General features: G+C 35.3%; 1 protein-coding gene across 1 annotated transcript in view; it reads left to right on the top strand.

Annotated features, from left to right (window-relative positions):
* Window positions 1–21,996, top strand: part of atad2b (ATPase family AAA domain containing 2B) — a 222,741-nt gene that overhangs the window by 134,091 nt on the left and 66,654 nt on the right. The window contains exons 12-17 of the mRNA XM_039748204.1: window positions 2,891–3,065; window positions 3,504–3,592; window positions 7,610–7,769; window positions 9,300–9,390; window positions 13,589–13,900; window positions 17,926–18,073. Coding sequence (XP_039604138.1) covers window positions 2,891–3,065; window positions 3,504–3,592; window positions 7,610–7,769; window positions 9,300–9,390; window positions 13,589–13,900; window positions 17,926–18,073 — 975 coding nt within the window. The remainder of the gene's footprint in view (window positions 1–2,890; window positions 3,066–3,503; window positions 3,593–7,609; window positions 7,770–9,299; window positions 9,391–13,588; window positions 13,901–17,925; window positions 18,074–21,996) is intronic.

The following is a 21,996-nucleotide window of genomic DNA, read 5'->3' as shown; positions in this document are numbered from 1 at the left end:
TCCTGGATTTAATTAAATGTTTTTTTTTTATTTATTGTGCAACATTTCACCCTTTATTCTGATTATATATGCAGACTAGTAATTGGGAATTAAAGTGCTAAATAAAAGAATGGTCTCAAAGAATAGTATAGTATTGCATCAAAGAAATTTGATACAAAAAAGCCAAACAAAATACTACTACTGTTAATTTTTGCTAACAACCACACTTCAGTAAACCTTTGAAATCTTAAGAAATAGTCTGATCATACAGCTGTCATGAAAACACTTAGGTTCTTTTGCCACTTCTTTCTTGCAAACCTCTTCCAATATTATTCATTGTTGCCTTCACCATATCTGGCTAACATAATGATTAGGGATTTGCACTGGGATAGATACCAACAGACCCTGATCAAGATTATAAGTGGGTTAGAAAATTACTGACTGACTGATCTATTGATTAGCCATAACTGAATTACCACAGAGTAATAGATTGACATTCCAAAGTTGTTGTATTTGTTTTTTGACAACAAAAACTTAAGTATAATTCAATTACATTCTTCGAGTGTTAATTTTTTCTTACTACTACTGATGCACTTTTTGTCTGAGCAGACATTAGTGTAGGCCAAGGTCTTGCTCATCAGATGTAGTTAGTGATCAAAATAAGTAATAAATATTTCTAAGATTTCTTCGTGAGACAAATAATGAAAGCCCCTGCATTCTTGAGGACATTCTGCTTGGACTTGGTCCTCAATACATTTGAATAATGAGAATTGCTTGAATGCCAGTTTCAGTTATTGTAGTCTATGCGAATTCTGTTTTAATAACTCCAGTTATGTTTATAGTAATGTTTATACAAGGAGAGTCCTGAGAAGAAGATACATGAACATTATATTTGGGCATTTAAAAACTTCATTTAAGCAGAGTTTTTTTTTGTTTTTTTTTTTTCATTTAGTTCTTCATCACCAGATTTCACAATACAGGTATTTTGTTAAGGTTGTCTGTGTTCCTTTGCAGATACAGTGGTCTGAATTAAGCAGGTTAGAAAATGAAAATGGCTAACACTATTTCAGTTGATACAGCTGTGGTTCCTTTTCCAATAGTGCCATTTGAATGTGCATCTCGGCACACTGCAAGAAGTGAAAATGCCACGGCAGGCACACTGGTAAAATTTACGTAATGAAAGAAATAAGTAAAAGGAAAAGATGTTTTTACAGTATATAAAAAGCAGTTTATTTATTGTATTATATCTGTCAATCTTAAATATGTGTTTGTGTAGATATAAATATTTATATAGAGTAAATTCCTGTGTTTACTGTGTAGGCTGTTGTCAATGCACTGATTCATGAGCTTTAACCTGAAAAATTATATTAATTTTGATTATTGTTTGTTCTTGCTATAATTTATTCAGATGTTTTGGCTTTGGGGCATGATTCATTGTTTACAAGTCCCTCTTCCTATTCACAGAACACTGGACCTGAATCAAAAACTGGAACAATTATTGTATTGTTATACAACTGATTTATAGAGTGCAGGGTTTATTAATACTGGACATAGTTACTTATTAAAAGAAAAATATTAACTATTTTGCATTATTTTATAATCTGTTATTTACTGGTTGATTTAAAGTACACATTGACGACTTTCGTTGAAGGGTATTTGCATACATTTCCGTCACACCATGTAGAAATAACAATTTTTATACATGACCCCTCCATTTCAGGGCACCATAATGTTTTGGACAATTGGTGTCACAGGTGTTTGTGATTAGTCAGGTGTGTTTCATTAAGGCATAAGATGCCGGTTTAGAAACACCTAGTCTTTCTTCTATACTTTGGAGGCTGATGTCATTGTTCAAAATGAGGAAAAGCATCGTGCCAATGGAAGTCAAAGAAGCCATTATGAGATTGGAAAACAAAAATAAAACCATTAGAGACTACAGTAAAACCTTAGGATTACCTAAGTCAACTGTCTCATTAAAAAGCAAGAAGGCAGAGGAAGACCTCCTCTTGTGATGACGTGAAAAATCTTCTCTATGGTAAAGAAAAAGAGCCAAATGCCTGTCCGACAGATCAGAAACAGTCTTCAGGAAGCAAGTGTATATCTGTCAGAGACTACTATCCACAGAAGACTTTATGAACAGAAATACATAAGCCACACTAAAATGCCACTTATCAGCTGCCATAAAACAAGATTGCCAGATTATGGTTTGTGAAAAAAAGTACTAAAAGAGTTTTCAGAGCTCTGGAAAAAGTCTCGTGGACAGATGAGATAAAGATTGACCTGTGTCAGTATGATGGCAAGAGCAAAGTTTGGAAGACGAAAATGAACTGCCGAAGATCCAAAGCATACCACCTCATCTTTTAAACATTATGGCGGGGGTGTTATGGCTTGGGCACTTATGTCTGCCACAAGTACAGGATCTCTTAATCATGATTGATAATGCAAATGCTGTCCACAGTCGCACAATTAATTCCAAGCTATATAGAAACATCTGCTGAACTTCCAGTAAATGCATCCAAACACTTTTGATGGCACTTAATCCTATGAGAAGATAATGATCTCAAACATACTGCTAATGCAGCACAGGTGTTTGATTTGTTTGAAATCTGGAACTGTGAAAGCAGAAGGAAGGTTTTCCCATGGGTTTAATAAAGTCACTTCCCATTCTAGTGTCTCTGGGATGCAGATTAACTTCAAGTTAAAGGTTATTGTGTAAAACATTAAATTTGTAGTTTTTCATTCTCTGTAGTTTTTCATTTTCTTATAATGGTTACAGATACAGTGTCTACACTAGTTTGTTCAAGGTTTTCTTTATGCCTTGTGTATCCTTTATTTCAGTTTTTCTTTCTTCATTTTTTCAGGATATTACATTAATATTCAAGCTTTGGATTGTGTTTTTTCTTTATCTTAGAGGTTGTCTCTTCTATGGACCACCTGGTACAGGGAAGACATTGGTTGCCAGAGCTCTTGCAAATGAATGTAGCCAAGGAGATCGCAAAGTTTCATTCTTCATGAGGAAAGGAGCAGATTGTCTAAGTAAATGGGTAGGCGAGTCTGAACGGCAGCTTCGACTTCTGTTTGATCAGGTTGGTATCTATCTTAACAAACAGCAGGGTGGTGTTGAGAAAGCAGTATGTTTTTTCATGGTAGTTTAATATTTTGCAGCCATTTGAATTTTCAGTATTTTCTTTGAAGGCAGGCGCAGCCGTGTCAAGCGTTGCTAAGTATAACAATGTTATGATCATTTTGCCAAATTAGATTAGTTATCATTCTTCAAAATATTCATTATTTTATGGACACTGCTCAGTTCTGCATAGCTACTGAAAAACTGGTATTTACTGTCTTTATAAATTTAGTAAGTTTGCATTTTCAACATCCTGGATCTTTTTCTATTATGTATTAGTAATTCTGTAGTTTCATTTGATTAAGGATTGATAATTTCACATTTTAGAAATATAAAGGCTTTTTTTTTGTTTTAATGGCGTTTACCTTCACAATAAACTTTTTTTTGTGTTCATTGACAGGCTTACTTAATGCGACCGTCTATCATTTTTTTTGATGAAATTGATGGGTTGGCACCTGTTCGTTCCAGTAGACAGGATCAAATTCACAGGTGACTTTTATATCTTGTTTCGAATGCTCTTAAAAAAATAATGTATTTCTTGAATGCTGAAATAACAGCTCCTATTTTCAGTGAAGTTTTGAGACCATACCTGCCTTCTCTTTACAGTAATAAAGTACCTGTATTTTATTTTACTTTATAATGAGAAGTTAGATGTACATTTTTTTTATAGAAATACTTGTCTGAATGCAGAGTGAAAATGAGATGTTAAATGTAACTTTTTAGAAAGAATTGCAAGTATGAATACAGAACAGTACATTAGGGACTGAGAAGATCAGGGACAGACCTAAGACATGTTGAAGGGATTATATCTGTCTTCTATCTTGGGAATGTCTATGCCTTCACAAAATATAATAATATATAAATAATATATACATTTTTTGTGTTTGAATTTACCAAAATTACATAATTTTTATTGCCCCAGATTTATTTTATTAAATTATTATTGTTATGGCTGTATTATTATATTTAGATGACTGTGTTAGAATGCATTTCCTATAATATCTTAACATTCTACAATACTGTATGTTTACAATTTTAGTACTAGGTATTAGAAAATGTATTAGAAAATGTAATGTGAGCACACGTAAACAGTTTAAGTTGTGCTCCCCCAACCTGGGCATGGAAGTTTTAATTGTACCAGCTTCTGAATTCAACAGGTTAATTTGAATTAAAGTGTGAAACTTTTTAGGTATACAATAACGCTTATTCATCTCCCAATTCCATGCTTCAATATTTAAAGAGGAAATAGAGTAGCTGAAATGTTCCTCCAAAAATTATGGCCTCTCTCTGTCTCTCTCAAGCTATCTAAAACAATGTTTTCTTTATATTCACTCTTGCTTCTCTTACTCACCAAATGCGCTGACTGAGCACTTACATTTGTTCCATTAGTGGAAGACAGTTGCATACTGTATTTGTGCTGTATTTTGACCATCTGCTAGTTTGTGCCAGAACTCATGCAATGAGAGAATTTGTACAATCCTTGAAAAAATCTGAGAAAAGAAAATTCACCAATCTACAAACCGGATTCCAAAAAAGTTGGGACACTAAACAAATTGTGAATAAAAACTGAATGCAATGATGTGGAGATGGCAAATGTCAAGATTTTATTTGTAATAGAACGTAGATGACAGATCAAACGTTTAATCTGAGTAAATGTATCATTTTAAAGGAAAAATATGTTGATTCAAAATTTCACGGTGTCAACAAATCCCAAAAAAGTTGGGACAAGTAGCAATAAGAGGCTGGAAAAAGTAAATTTGAGCATAACGAAGAGCTGGAAGACCAATAAACACTAATTAGGTCAATTGGCAACATGATTGGGTATAAAAAGAGCTTCTCAGAGTGGCAGTGTCTCTCAGAAGCCAAGATGGGTAGAGGATCACCAATTCCCACAATGTTGCGCAGAAAGATAGTGGAGCAATATCAGAAAGGTGTTACCCAGCGAAAAATTGCAAAGACTTTGCATCTATCATCATCAACTGTGCATAACATCATCCGAAGATTCAGAGAATCTGGAACAATCTCTGTGCGTAAGGGTCAAGGCCGTAAAACCATACTGGATGCCCGTGATCTCCGGGCCCTTAAACGACACTGCACCACAAACAGGAATGCTACTGTAAAGGAAATCACAGAATGGGCTCAGGAATACTTCCAGAAACCATTGTCAGTGAACACAATCCACCGTGCCATCCGCCGTTGCCAGCTGAAACTCTACAGTGCAAAGAAGAAGCCATTTCTAAGCAAGATCCACAAGCTCAGGCGTTGTCACTGGGCCAGGGATCATTTAAAATGGAGTGTGGCAAAATGGAAGACTGTTCTGTGGTCAGGCGAGTCACGATTCAAAGTTCTTTTGGAAATCTGGGACGCCATGTCATCCGGACCAAAGAGGACAAAGACAACCCAAGTTGTTATCAACGCTCAGTTCAGAAGCCTGCATCTCTGATGGTATGGGGTTGCATGAGTGCGTGTGGCATGGGCAGCTTGCATGTCTGGAAAGGCACCATCAATGCAGAAAAATATATTCAGGTTCTAGAACAACATATGCTCCCATCCAGACGTCATCTCTTTCAGGGAAGACCCTGCATTTTTCAACAAGATAATGCCAGACCACATTCTGCATCAATCACAACATCATGGCTGCGTAGGAGAAGGATCCGGGTACTGAAATGGCCAGTCTGCAGTCCAGATCTTTCACCTATAGAGAACATTTGGGGCATCATAAAGAGGAAGGTGCGACAAAGAAGGCCCAAGACGATTGAACAGTTAGAGGCCTGTATTAGACAAGAATGGGAGAGCATTCCTATTTCTAAACTTGAGAAACTGGTCTCCTCGGTCCCCAGACGTCTGTTGAGTGTTGTAAGAAGGGGAGATGCCACACAGTGGTGAAAATGGCCTTGTCCCAACTTTTTTGGGATTTGTTGACACCATGAAATTCTGAATCAACATATTTTTCCCTTAAAATGATACATTTTCTCAGTTTAAACTTTTGTTCCGTGATTTATGTTCTATTCTGAATAAAATATTAGAAGTTGGAACCTCCACATCATTGCATTCAGTTTTTATTCACGATTTGTATAGTGTCCCAACTTTTTTGGAATCCGGTTTGTATTTTAGAATTATTTTTAAAAATATGTTGTGATTGATTTAATGTATGTTAATTGAATATGAATATGAATATGAAATATGAAAAATATCTTTATTAAAATTAAACTGTAGTAAATTGTGTACTCTGTATCTGATATGTCATCTGGTTGTATGTAAATATGATTTTCTGAGTCTGTCAATAGTTTCAGTTTAAAATGATTCATATTTTATATTTCAGGTTTAAATTATAATCTATAAAAAATTAAACTGTTTTCTGTCATCTCTGACATAACTATTTGTTCACAATGTAAAGAAGTGGAGTAAAGAAAGGTTAAATTGGTAATAAATTAAGGAATTGTTTAAATTATCATAGTCAATTGATGAATATTAGCATCAAAGCTAAAGTCTAAACAGAAAACTCAAAAGTTAGCTAGGCATAGTGTCTTGAAATGTGTTGCCTTTGCATTTTCTAAAACACAGTTAATGCAGAGTTATACATCACCCAGTAGTTAACTTTTTTGTTCCCATGTTAAAAAATAAAATAAGATAATAGTTGCAAAAGCAGAGAAACATGTATTTTATAGCTGTTCTTACACTCTTGTTCACGGTGACAACATAAATTCAATGCAGAAAGAATGCAATTGAGCACCCAGAGAAGGTCAGTAAATAGTGCACCATGTTAAGTTAGTTCACATTACAAGCTACTTAGTTATGTTCATCTTTTTTTTCCCCAAAGCCTAGGGCACACAATTTCATTGCCAGTAATACCTTTAAATAAATTACGTAACTCAGAGTTATTGTGTCTTGATCAAACAGGTCAATTGAATGCAGTAATTAGTTATCCTGTAATGGTGTTTCGTACCATATATGAGACTGTTGTGTTCCCTTGGTGTGTTCACATTAACAACATAAATTGTGAACATTTTTGCTTATTTGCCTTCAGATAAAGGTAACCTCTGTGTTAATTATATATCTGATCTTCTAAAAGGTGTAATTAATCATCATTCTCTTTTTGCAGCAAAAAAAAAAAAATGTTCACAGAAGATACCCAATCAACTTTAAGTCCACCATAAGTACATTTTATGAGAACTAATGGGAGAAATACAGTATTCATTTTATGGTTGTATGGACAAAGAATAAGCATTTTTTTTCCTTTTCTTACATTCAAAGACCAGTTATTATCAGTTATTTTGACAGTATTGATAAAAGTATTGTTGATTGGTTGTTTTTTTTATTTTTAAAAAAGTTGTGGATGAATATTATGATATATTGATCTATTTTAAATAATTTGTTAATGAGAGAGCTTTGCCAAAATAGAAATAAAAGGTAGAATATAAAAATTAAGAAAAAATATATTAGTCTTTTGTGCTTTTAAATTTGTAGTCCTCTTCATCCCATTCTTATTTTTCATATTTTTTCCAGTTCCATTGTTTCTACGCTGCTAGCTTTAATGGATGGACTGGATAACCGAGGGGAAATAGTTGTCATTGGTGCTACAAACAGACTTGATTCTATTGACCCAGCACTCAGGAGACCTGGTCGTTTTGACAGGGAATTTCTTTTTAACTTGCCTGATAAAAAGGTGTGTTTTATTTTCATTTTATTAATACCTAAAGGAATGATTTAATTTAAATAAGATAAGTAAATAGAGATATATTCTAAAGTTTAGCTATTCCAATGAATACTGTATCACACCTTTTGGAGACTGCAGTATCATGCATCAGTTTGCAGTGAAGTTAAGCCATTATACAGGACATTGCATGTGTGTAACAAAACAAATTCATTAGGGTAACCTGAATGGTAAAGCAATATTTATTTTTGATAAATAAATGCCATATCAAACGATTACAACGTCCTAATCATCTGGCTACTGTCTGGCCTCACTACCCTCATTATTTCACTACTAAAGAGTGTAAATGAACTGGAGAATAACACCATAGCTGTTGTACAATGGAAACAGTACAATAAACCTTTATTCTTCAGGTGTTCAGTGTGTTCAACCTCACATATCTAAATCAATTTGTCCATCATTACAGCTGCAGAATGAAACACATTTTAGTTTCACTATACCTATTCCTGAAAAATGCATATTTCCATGTGCTGCTACGTCATGGAGACCAATGACTCTTTCACATTTCCGTCGATGGGAAAATGGTTTGAATGTAGAGTGATTCCATTTTCGTTGGCAACCTCCCTGCGAGTATATAAAATAGTAATTTCATTAGCTGATAAAGAAGAATACCATACAGTCAGAGCAAAACTTACACAAAGCTGCATTGCTTATATGCATTCATACACAAACTCTCTGCAATTCTTTGGTAATTTCAAAATCTGATAAACTGGCAAAGACTGATTTAAAAAAAAAAAAAATCAATTCTGCTTTCAGAGAATATGAACTTCACTTCAGTATGAAATAAAAGTGCTCCTGTCAGATGTAGGAGTGATTTGTGTCCTCTGTCTCATCTAGCTGATAGACTGAATAGAGCCAAGCTTTGTAATGGGACTCTTTTGTTAACATGTTGAAAAAGAAAGGTTTGCTCTATTTCTTTCAACAGAGCTAGTAGTTTTATTGATTTTATTGATGATTTTATTTATTTAGAATTTTACTGATGCCAAAAGAAGAGAAACTCTTCAATGTTTTATTTTTGTGGTGAATGTAAAGACAAAGCAATGATCTGAAAAATCTGTGTTACTTAATATATCTGGAATGAGGATTTGCTGACAGGAGACATTCCAAATCTTTGTCTTTAATTTTTCATTTTCAAATTGTAACAGGAATTTAAATATTGTATGAATGTCATTGCTCTAGAGACCTAAGCTAAAATTAAGCATGGGGCTGGGTTTGTTTGGGTTTGCTGGGGCAGGCACACTGTAAACCTTAAAGCCTATATTCTACTTCATTTATGTTAAAGTTTCCCAGATGCATATGTTATAAAGCAAATTACTCAATAAAGACTATTCATTTATTATTTAACATATTTTTCACCCTATGCCTGACTGTTAAATTGGCTAACTTGCATCTGTTATTTTTCAGTTTGCTTATTTAGTGCTGAATTGACTGATGAAGGGGAGTGTTGAATATTCTAATAACTATATGTATTTTTGCTTCCAGGCTCGTAAGCACATTTTAAAGATTCACACAAGAGACTGGAACCCCAAACTGGCTGATACTTTTCTGGATGAATTGGCAGAAAAATGTGTTGGTAAAGGCATTTTTAGGATTTACCATTGTTTCCAGTGGGCATTATAAACTCAATACACAAAGGTTCTAGGCTCATTATTGTCATGTATATAGAACAAGTTGTGTAACTCTGCTTCACCCAGGAAATTTTTTTTAGGCAATGGGAATCGGTTATAGTGCTGTTGGTTGTATTAGCAAAGGCTGAAATTATTGGCAGACCATGTGATGCTGTGGTTTAGGATTTGTACCTAGGACTTCATACTCTTGAGGGTGTGGGTTCAAATCCTACTACTGACACTTTGTTACCATGAGCAATTTACTTCACCTGCATGTGCTCCATTTGGAAAAACACAAGAATAGTAACCAATTGTATCTAAAATGTTGTAAGTCACTTTGGATAAAGACATCAGTCAAATAGTAAGTAATAATAATATTATTACATATCAGTGGAACTACTTACTGTTCAACATTCTGTACACAATTGTGTATGAGTAAAACATTCCTGCATTAAACAGTTCCTGTTTTTCCTAGTAACTTGACTTTTGTTGATTGTCATTGCAAAGCACAGTTTTACAGTTAAGTGTATTCTTTTGAGTTGAGTATTTAGTAAGAATGAGAAGTTTAAGTAAATATCATTAGATCTTCGATTTTCATTTGTTTACATTGTTCACTCAAGTACAGTATTTCCTTTCATGTTTCTCATTAGTTATATGGGGTCTTGCTTTAAAGTCCGCAGGCACAAATGCATATGCAAAGCATTGCTAGAAATGTGTAAGTGTCGGTATGCGATGTGTTACACTGATGTATTCATGTGAAGAATAAGGAACACAGAGCAGTAGCTTTGAGCATCACAACGCAATTTTTGGCTTCCCTATTAGAAATTCAAGTGCCACAATCTAAGAAAGGTGTTGGTGTATTGGCAATTTAGCCACCACAATTGAATTGAGGTATTTGGGAAGTCCTCTTTAGAGAAACCATCACTGCGTCTGGGTACTGGATGTAGCCTAACTGGAACGGATAATTGTGATGAGCACTGGCACAAATAAAAAATTGAGGAGTATGTACTGACCTATTTCAAAATCCAATGCAAACAATTTCAAAAAGTGGGGGAGTGAGGCACAGTTTTGAAGGTTGTGGGTCGTCTCCTTTCCCAGTCTGTAGATGTGAATGTATGTTGCAGTGGAGTAACTCATGGGGGACCAGTTAAGTTTAAATGGCATTTTTAGCATTTGCAGGTATCAAGCTGTAAGTGTTCCCTCCCCCAACCTGATTATCGCGTGCAGTCTTATATGTATATAAAATCAAAGGGTGGTTTGTGAGGGAATCCATTTGGGCTTTTATTGTAAAATTGATGAGCAGTTGGTGGTGCCCCTTTGGGCTTTTGTGCATTTCATGTAATGGTGTATTATATATGATGGACAATAGGATCAGGGGCTTACCACAACTCTCTCGTATATAACTGAAAAAAAGATCAGGTACTGGGTACATTAGAACAAGACTATAAGCCTCTGAAGCCCCAACCCACCTACTCCCAGTCCCACTGAGTATGTCTTGGCTGGTTTTCTATCAGAGGACACCAGTCCTGTCTGTATTTATTTCTTAATCCCTTTTTTCTTCCAGCAAAGCAGCACTTACTCACAGCCACTGTGCCTTGGCACCGGCAGTCAAGGTTTATAGTACGCTTGATAACCATTGACCTTTGCATCTTTCTTGAGTTTTGCCTAGCTTTCTTCTTCAATTTCGTACCTGACTGTAGGTGCCAAACATGATCACTGCTTTTAACTGGTCCATGGCACCGCCTATTTTTCAGTCATTCGTTCTCTCAGTTAGTGCTGCCATTCAGCCTGTAAGACACTTCTGCTCTGTCCTTCATTTGTATAAAGCACTCTCTCAGCACAGAGCATTTAAGTTAGCATAATATTAACATTCTTTTTTCTATAACGTCCCCAAAGTTAAACCAAATTTGTCACAAGATTTTTGGGGAATTTTGTTTTTTCTGTTGTAGGGGAGGTTTTTACTCCAAAATACTGATATATTTAAATGTCCCTTCTTAGCAGATGCTTACATCCCTAAACCTCTGTCCTGCCAAATTTCATCTTTTTAACTAAATGGTAAATAGTGTTTTTGTTGAGTGAGTGAATTAGTCAGTTAACTTTGCATTATTTACAGTGCCTTCCATAGTGTTTGGGGAAAAATAAACATTTTTATTTAAATTTTAAGTTAGGAAAACCTGAAAAAAGGAAATTTCAGAATATTAAAAATCGGCCCTCATCAGAGAACAACTAATAGATTACAACCTACAAATGTTCTCCTTCAATTAAAGTAAATTAAGCCTTACAAGTTGAAGCGAACAATATGCACAGGTGCCCAACTTCTGTTGATTACTAAAAAACTTTCTGTCTGTCTGTCTTAAAGCAAAGTTGGAACAGACTGTGCTACCACACCCTGTGAAGTACTGCTTGGTCAATATTACAGGGATAATGGCAAGAAAATGGAAATTAACAAATTAAATTAGACAGAGCATTATTACCCTTGGAAGTATCATCCTTTTGTTGTGAGAAATTTCCATAAAAAAAATCTAAAGTGTCAGTAGTGAGTACAGTGTCCTACACAATTCAAAGGCAATTGGAAAGTGGAAGAAATTTTGAAACGTAAGAGGCTGTCAGTATATAAGTCTGGGTGGGAGACACTGTTTGTCCCAGGCAATGAATACTGAGCATTTTTGATCACCCATGGAGGAATATGTGACTTGATACAGGACTATGTGGGTACTACCCATGTCTGAGCAGCTAAACAGCAGATGTCAAAGAGTGGAATTACTAAATTTCTTATACCTCACACAGGCTTTGTACATTATAGCCTACATTAACCTATATTATACCATAATCAGTAAAACTTTTTATCAGTGCAAATTTATCATACTAATATTTCTATCAACTTGGGCTGAAGTTTAAGATAGAATTAGTTTATATTTACATTTATCTGATAATCAGACACTTTTATTTAAAGCAAGTTCCAAAACAGGTGAACACAATCAAGTAACATCAGGTGTCAAAAGTATATTCTTATTTGTTTATAAGTTGTTTGTTTTTTTAGAACATTAGAGAACATTAGAGCAATCTAGACGAGAACATGCCATTCAGCCCAACAAAGCTCGCCAGTCCTAACCACTGAATTCTTCTTCAAAAACAAAATCAAGTCTAGTTTTGAAAGTCCCTCAAGTCCTGCTGCCTGCCACACTACTTGTTAGCTTTTTCCATGTGTCTGTTTCTCTGTGTAAAGAGAAAAATCCTAATGTTTGTACAAAATTGACGTTGAATTTTGTTGAATCACTTTTTAACATACTTATGTTCAAATATTCGTTAACATGTAGTCACCTTTCTGTCATGAGCCAATTAAAAGTGAAGTTTTATTCGCAGACTTGCCCACTCTGAGAAAGCACAGTGCAATGGAGAACCTTCTCTGTTCTCTCTCCTTCTTTCAGATTCCCAGCATTAATCATACTGTGCATGCAGAACATTGTTAAAGCTTGCCTGTGCTGTCACACTGTACCATAGCTAAAATTGACTCACCAGTCAGGTTGAAATACACATTACTCTGAGTAAATTTCCATAAAGGGGATGCACACATATATGTGCATACAGAAAGACATTACCTTTATGTCTTATGTACATTACAGTGTACTAATTTACTGACAGAAAATCACTTTTTTCAGATTTACATGTGTAAGTAATTATTCCACTGATTTTTAGAATACTGGTTAAACTTTTGTTTGTTTTTTTTTTTAATCCGTACTGCTAAAAGAATTTCATCTTGTATACTCAACCGACTGATATATCACTCCCTCATACCCCATTTGCTTGATTTAAATTTAGAATTAGCCTGATGAAAATAGCATAAGAAAAGGAAATCCAGATAACTTGTCCAAATTGTATCAGTTGTACATTGTGATGAGAAAATATTGCTACCGTTTTACATTATCAGTTTCTTTTTTCACACACACTCATGTATGTATGTTACTTCATAAATCAAAAACACTGAAAATATTTGGGACATTACAATTTTAAATTCTCTTCAGAAAAACTTTCTAGAATGAAAACATTTTATTACAAGTTTGAGTTTTTTTTTAATTTTTAAGAAAATTTGCACTAACATGTTTTTTTTCTTACTGTTGGCATCAATCTTTGCTTACTGTAAAACAGTATTATTTTTCTTTACAGGCTACTGTGGAGCTGACATTAAAGCACTTTGCACAGAAGCGGCCTTGATTGCCCTTCGTCGGCGCTACCCCCAAATTTATGCCAGTAGCCAGAAGCTTCAGCTTGATGTCTCATCAATTATTCTTAGTCAGCAGGATTTTTACTATGCCATGAGGAACATTGTGCCTGCTTCACAAAGAGCTGTGATGTCTCCAGGACAAGCCCTTTCTCCAATTATCAGACCTCTGTTAGAGAATATATTCGGTGGGATCTTGGCCAGTTTGCAGAGGGTTTTCCCACATGCTGAGCTTTCGCAAGTGGACAAGAAGGAAGGTAATTGCTCTATACTATGCAGTGTCTGACAAGGCTTGCATTAGTGCCTTTCTATGAAGAGCACTGGTGTGTTTTTTTTTTTGTTTTATTTTTAACTACCCCCATATACTGTACATCATTTTGATAAAATCACTTAACTCTAAATTCATAACTGAACATGAGGATACACCTGGACTGATCATTGCATAACTTGTATTTTCTGTCTGTTGAACAACTGTTTGGAACACAAACACGTGTGTAAAGACTTTTCTTGTGTGATATATTTTGGCATCTTTTAGACCAAGTCTAATCCATTCTACATTTTACTTTCACTTAACAAAATGCATTGTTTATTATGCTAGTCTTCAATGCAACTAAATTCCAGGAGTGTCTGTCATGCTTTAACAGTAAATAATTTTACATCTGTCACATGCATCAGAATGATACATCATGTAGCTGGAAGCAAAAATGTTAAGGTGCAAGTAACATAATAATGTAATACCTAATAAAGCACAGATATATGAGATGCATGTCTTTGCATCTTTTTGCAGTGCAGACATGGACTGGCAAAAGCATTAACAATGAAATCGCTGGCACACACCTGAGCACTATATTATAACAAAATGAGAACAATATTTTAAGAATAGTGGGTACCAATGTCAAAAATATATGTTTTTAAATTCAGACACTGTTATCCTCTCATTTATTAGACACACAAGCACAAACATTAAATACTTTCTTTAATAAATAGGAAGGTTTATTTTGTACAATCTCCCAATTTTCCATATACTTCATTAATCATGAATCCTTGGCAATAGCATCTTTAAACACCCAGTACCTGAGACATCCATTGTAATGCCTTGAACACCTGCAAGAAAAAATGTGAATAATGTGTTCTTGAAAGATTTCCAGTTTTTAATCTATTAGATTGTGTGTAGAATAAACCCAGTATTTCTACAAAAATGTTTTAATGAAATTTAATTTTGAGTCACGTGCCTGTCAATTATCTTCGACAGCACTCTTTAACAATTAGGAGTAAAAGTGACACTGTTTAACTAGCAAGACCATTAGGACTACTAGTCTTATTAATGGCAGCTGGAAAGCTTGGTGCCAACTGTCCAAAACCTCACGAATTTTTAAACAACAAATATACAGTTAACTTGAAGGAAAAACTATGCAAGGAACAAAGAAAGTGACTTTATATATTGTCTACATAGGCTGACTTGGCACAAATAATTAACCATGGCCACATTTTCTTTGTAAAGCAGCACATACACAATGTAGTGATCTTTGTCAGGTACTTTAGTCCAGGGGTTCCCAAACTTTTGGACGTCAAGTACCACCTGAGGTTAAGTGAGTTGCGTTGCGTACCACCCGAATTTTTAATAAAAAAATTAAAAGCAAGTACTGCAATGAATGATTAATTCTTAATTAGGTAATATACAGCAAATTCACAACACTGACTACAATATTGAATGAATTTATGTTAGTACAACTGAGTAGATGGCAGTATAATCATATTACTTTAATTAACTTAAACAGTATAACTATAATAGTCTATCTGTTTCTAATAACGACAGTCTGATTGCCATATTTGCGATATCTCGCATCAGTGAGTAGGATGTGACTGCATACTGTTTACAAGTTTGTCAATTCTGGGCTGAATCGTCGAAAAAAAGTCTCAGGTCATTATGAGCATCCAGTCTATTTGTGTAATTTGTTTTGATAGCAGTCATTGCAGAAAAGCCAGTTTCACATAATTATGTACTCGAGAATGGCAGCAATGCAGAAATTGCCCTGCTTGCAAGCTCAGGATATTCAGCATTAGCGTACATCCAAAAACTTAACAAACTGCTTTTGGTAAATTCAGCTTTAAGCGTGCTGTCACATGACAGTTCGATTAAATTTGCTTCTTCTTGAGCAGTCAAAGTCAAGCCGGTTATATCTGTTGTAAATGGACTTCGTATCCAACCACTTTCTTTTGTCGCATTATCCTCAGGAAAATAATGTTTCTTCAAGCAATTTTAGATGATTCACAATAATTTTAGAAATATCTTCCTGTATTCTGGAATCAGGATTTTGAGCAACAAACTCGCTGTAGTACTGGAACATATCTAGACTTTGCTGTTCTACACATAGTTTCCAATGGCTAAGTTTCTTCACAAAAGCTGAAACTTTATCCATGTGTTTAAATAAGTCACTATATCTGCCTTGTAGACTGAGATTTAAATCGTTGAGAGCATTAAAAATGTCTATGAGATAAGCCAGTTTTTCAAGCCATGTTGCGTTACATAGATAAACATTCATTACCGAGTTCTTTTGTAACAGAAACAGACTTACTTCATTTCTCAACTTAAAAAATCTCTGCAAAACACGCCCTCTTGACAGCCAGCGCACCTCTGTGTGAAACAATAAATGCTGATGTTCTCAACCCATTTCTGAACAAAGTATTTCAAATAAACGTGCGTCCAGTGAACTTGTTTTTATGTAGTTGACAATTTTTGTTGCGGTTAACAAGATGTCATGCAGTTCTTCACCTATGTGTCTTGCAGCAAGTGCTTCACGATGTATGATGCAGTGGTACGATACAGCCAAAGGCGCTACTGCTTTAATACGCTGTACGACACGGAAATTTTTACCCGTCATAGCTGCAGCGCCGTCTGTTGTTACACCAACACAATTGTTCCACATCATTTCTTTTTCTGTAACAAACTTATCGAGAAGACGAAACAGTTCTTCGCCAGCAGTCCTCATAGGCAGTTTGTCGCTGAATAAAAATTCCTCTTGAACAGAAGCAATACTAAAGTTAATAAATTGGATGTACACGATTAAAATTGCACAGTCAGAAACATCTGTTGATGAGTTGTAACGCAAATTTTCTGTTTGCTTTTATCATTTCAATTAATTGTTCCTCCATGTCGTCCGCCATGTCAGCAATTCTACGAGTAATTGAATTATTAGAAATAGGAATCGCACAAATTTTACCTGCCGCTTGTTCTCCAAGTACGCTGTTCACCATGTCAACAACACACGTCATAATGACTTCTTTAGTAAGCGTGTGTGTGGCTTTTAACCGCGAGCAATCCGTAAAGCGACTCTAAATGATGCCTTCGTTAAAGCAGCGTTAAATTTAGTGTGCTGCTTGAAGATGCTTTTTTGTTTCTGCAGTTCCAAACGTTTCCTTTCAAAATATTGAATTGACTTTGTCATGGTCTCTCAGTGCTTCGTAGCCTGATGTCGCTTTAGATGTGACGGCTTCATACTAGCATTTGAAAGAATCTCACAGCAAATGAGACACTGAGGTCGCTGCTCAAATTCATTGCCAGTTGCAACAAAACCAAATTTTAGATACGGTAGTTGTTATATTTGCGACATGGATCTTTCTTACTCTGTTTTTTCGGTTTATTTGCAGCTATATCAGTATCTTTGTCACTAGGACTAATTGATTCAGATGACAAAACGGTAGTATTTGAAAGATTTTTCTTTAAATACTTATCCATTTTTTAAGAAAAATCAAATTATTCGATATGTAACTGTTGCGTCTTATTTCAGTCCCTTGAAAAGCTATTAAAAATTGTTGAAAGGGAGGGAGAGCTGTAAGCGGGGGAGTTCGGGTCTAAACTGCCCTGAAATCTGAATAAAAGTTAAAGAATTGGAAGAAATTATGCATAAAATTAATGAAAAAATTTGTGCATGTATATAAATTGATAAATTCCGCCCCAAAACTAAATCCTGCCTTCGGCCTGTATGTGGCGCAGTTACCAAAGACGAAATGGTATCGCTTTTTTAGAACCAATATGACAATGCAGATAAGAGGGCAGTGCCAAACTATGTTTCTACATTGCTGTGATAACTGCTTCACAAAGATTTAATTCTGTTTATTTGGGATTTTTTAAAAACATTAAGATTTTAAACAAAGTATAGCTAAACAGAAACATGTTAAAATGACTGTTTTTACACCTAATTATGAAGAAGCTATTAACAGTTCCTCCAGTATACATTTAAGGTTAAAATAGACAATGTTTTCATTTTTCTTCTTTCAACAGATATTTTTGAACAGCTCCTGGAGGATGACATTTTCAGTGACGATGAAGTTATTGGTGCTCCCTCTATCTTTGATTTTCATTCTCACTCAGGATCTCCAAAGAAACCACCATCAGCAAATTCCCATAGACCATTCCTTCATTTCACAGTGTGAGTATTATTATCTTCTGCCCATTTACTTACATTTAAACTCTTCATTTTATAAACAATTGTGTTGACAGTCTTGCTTTTTTGTCAGTCCTTCAGATTTATTGATGAAAATGATGTACAGTATGTTGTCATTATCCATCTATCCAACCATTCTTCCATGATAACTTTGCATCCTTAGCACACAATGGAGAATGCTGAGTTGGGAAATCTCAGGGATGTGATGACAGGTTTATATTTATTATTTATATTGTAACAAAATATAACTCAATCAAACAAAGAAGAAAAATGTATGTATATATTTTAAGAAGGACTCAACATTCACCCCAAACATTACAAAGTGATCAGCTCTAAATGTTGCAATCTCTCTTCTATTTTTGCCAGGGGTTTTAAATGCAACATTTATTTCACAGGGACTATGCCATCAGTGATTTAAAAACACAAGATTTATAATTTTCTTTGTCTTCCTGTATTAGTTTGACTCAGAGAACGTTAACTTACAAATATAGATCACCTTAAACATTGTACTTGAATAGAAACTTGGGACAGTCTTAAGTGTTCAAATGTACTATGTAACATTCATGGTCCATTTATTACATCCTAAGCATCAGCAAGTCTAATTGGTACCGTACATTTATCATTTTCTTTCTACTCGTCACTGCCTGATGAGGATTGGAGTAGCAATACACTGAGCCAAACTGGGTCAATCAGTCCATCTTATCCTCAAGCACGTGTTCATAATTTCCAAGGCAGTATAACAGAACAAAACAGCTACAAAGTAATCTCTCTAGCATGCTCTAGGCCTTCCCCTCAGGGGGCTATGACTTGTTCATCCATGGAAGGTGTACAAAGCACAAGTGTGACCAGTAGGTATATTAACTACATACCGAAACCCCCTAAACCTGCTCCTGTTGACCTGAAGAATGAGTGGTTCTACTCTGAATTGTCTCATATTGCAAAGCTATTGTCCTCACTATGGGGTGGGAATCCAGGAATCCTGAATAGGAACCTCATTTCACTTACTTGTATTCAAGATCCCATTCTTTCAGTTGCTGCACAGAGTAGTGTCCACAAGTGAGGATCAGGGTATAAACTCATCTGTCTATTTTGCCTAGGTACTAAGCTTCCACTTCACCACCAAAATCTGGTTACAGCTTTCACAAAACTGCTGTGACTGCACCAGATCACTGATTAATTCCACAGTCGCCTCTATACTGACTCATTAAGAAGCTGAGGCATTTGAACTGCCTAAGGTGGTGCAGTTGCTTACACTATACCCAGTGTAAGTCTTTTCTGAGACAGTATCATGATCAATGAATTTGGAAATGAGAATTCTTACCTTGAGCACAAATAATACACTCAAGTGTAAACTGTTCCGCTGTACGTTACAGATGAAGGTTTAATGAGACCCGAAGGACATCAACTGCTACCAGCAGAGATACACAACAAAAGATTCCAGTCTGAATACTGTCCACATTTTGTCTGTACCTTAATATGTTATTCAAAAAAAACATAGACAGGACAGGAGGTAATTGGATTAGCTGAGTCCAATACTGACAATGTGCCTCAACTTAATATTAAGTATGCAAACACACCCTCTTGTCCAATAATACTGAGACTAAAAAACATGCAATAGTAGCCCACAGAACTCCTTTTTCTTGTACCACGTTTGACACGACACCATGGCGTAATACAGTGCTTCACAACCATTCTTTATGGTGTTATGACCCAGCTTTTTACCTGTCAGTATGTTCGGGAGCAACCTGGTGGGTTCCCTCTCACTGAATTTAATGCAACTCCACTGGGGTTGTCCCCATCAGGAAATTGAGCGTGATTCGGGGGATAGGTCACAGTTTCATCCGTGGTCGGCTGCGGCCCACCTGGGCCTCAAGTTGGGAAACGCTGGTGTAAACATTAATAAACCCAGTCCACAAAGCACATATAGATAGGATTAGCAAACTCCCACTGCCCTGAAAAATCTGATCAAAGATGAACAGTTGGTCTGATGTTCCATGGACAGGATGGAATCAAGTTATTGGACAAATTCTCTTTTCCATTATCCCAGCATTGTCTTTCGTAGGAAGGCTGATGAGTGTTATTCCACTGGTTACTAGATCTTCCCACCCACCTTCCTTTCAACATTTCCGGTCAGATCCTGCCCTTGCCTATAGTTCTGCCACAGAAACTGACCCATCCCTAACCAATACCAAGTATGGTACAAGAGAATCTATCCCAAAGCAGGAATGCAGTGATTCATTCTTGGAATCGGACCTATTTACAGTGTTTGCAGCAAAGCCCAGGTGCCTGCATGACTTATTTAGCTCAGTCAGACTCAACCCAAGCAAGCTACCTTTTAGGCTCATAAAACACATGGAAGAGGTGGATTGTCGGATTTAATGCAGGTCAGGTGACAGGCAAGAGGGGATGTTACTTAACATTACAAAATGCAAAACCTGAATGGCAAATTTAAACATTATAAAGCAGCTCTCTAAACCCAGTCAAGCTCCTCATTAATTGTTTGATGGTCATGATTACATTTTTACTATTTTGGCTGCAACTATCACCATCAAATTTTATTTCAAGCAAATGAGTTTAGATTAGTTCAGATAAGAAAGTATGACATGTGTAAACTTAGAAAAGGAAGAATTTTTTGTATGCACATACATAATGATGTTCAACTTAACCCTTTTGGCCATGGATTTTCTGTTTTTATGGGGAAGAAATATTTTGTGAGATATTCTACCTTTGGGGTGTCTAGGAAGCTCAAAAATTAAAAAAACAAAAAAATGTTCACTATTATTATACAATAGCTTCCAGATATTTCAATCTTCTTGAGGAAGTAAAATTGAAAGTGGAGCTACTTACTATGTGGTGCGCACAGTCCGGAAGCGTCCATTTTCACTTCCGTGTTTCGCAGACCGTATGCCAGTCTCTCCAGTCTGTGCTAATCCAATGGATGCAAACATACCTGTGCTTTACATAAACGGCTGCATATTTATGTACTAGTAAAAGGATGTCAGGGCCGAAAGGGTTTAAATATTCTCATGGAAAAAAAAAAAAATATATATATATATTTTAGTATCATGCTAAAAAACATATATTGATAACGATATATAAAAAAAAAGTGTGTCTCCTAGCATTTGTGTGGCACGGGACCAGAAGCCAAACAAAAGCCTTAAAACGATGCATTTTCTAAGAAGCAAAGAATATTCCTCAGCATTGATTTGCATTTTAAATTGTGACACATGTGAAATAGGCTTATCCATTGTCAATTTATCTGCTGTTCTGTGGATGATATTTACAAACGATTTGGAAACTATACATTATTTAAAGGAAGATACTTTACCTCTGTACATGATAATCACCTATTTCAGCCTTTTTTAATATGTGCAATATTTAGTTGATCTGTCAACTACTATACAAGAAAATTTGAAGCTTATTGATGAAGAATATTATTTTTCATTAATGAAGTTCATGCCTTTAAAAAATTCAAGCTGTCATAAAAGCCAGAGGAGGTACAGCAAAGTACTATTTGTAAAATGATTGAAATGAATTTTTTTTTCCTAAACTTGGTTTGAACATGAATATGCCATTAATTACAACAATTTCATTTAATTTTTTGAGTTGTGTTTTACAGTGCCAGAATCTCCGGCTATTAAATAAAATAGTTTGGTGTCATATCTGTTTTTTTGTAACAAAGTAAATCAGCTGAATGAGCATCCCCCAAGAGTTGTGATTCCATCATTTTTGCCAGGAGTTGTAGATGCAACCACAGAGCTGTGTAATCAGTATTACTATTTGAAGCAATTTGTTAGACTCTTATTTGGCAATAAATTACTACATCTTGAGTTTAAAATTTACTGTACATTTTAATCAAATGACAAATGGTTAGGTTGTTGCTTGATAATTTAGCACACACACCTGCT

This window comes from Polypterus senegalus, chromosome 3 (assembly GCF_016835505.1).
Source record: "Polypterus senegalus isolate Bchr_013 chromosome 3, ASM1683550v1, whole genome shotgun sequence".
Classification (NCBI taxonomy): Eukaryota; Metazoa; Chordata; class Cladistia; order Polypteriformes; family Polypteridae; genus Polypterus; species Polypterus senegalus.
Note: the sequence above shows the minus strand (reverse complement) of the source record. Positions and strands in the feature narration are given on the sequence as shown.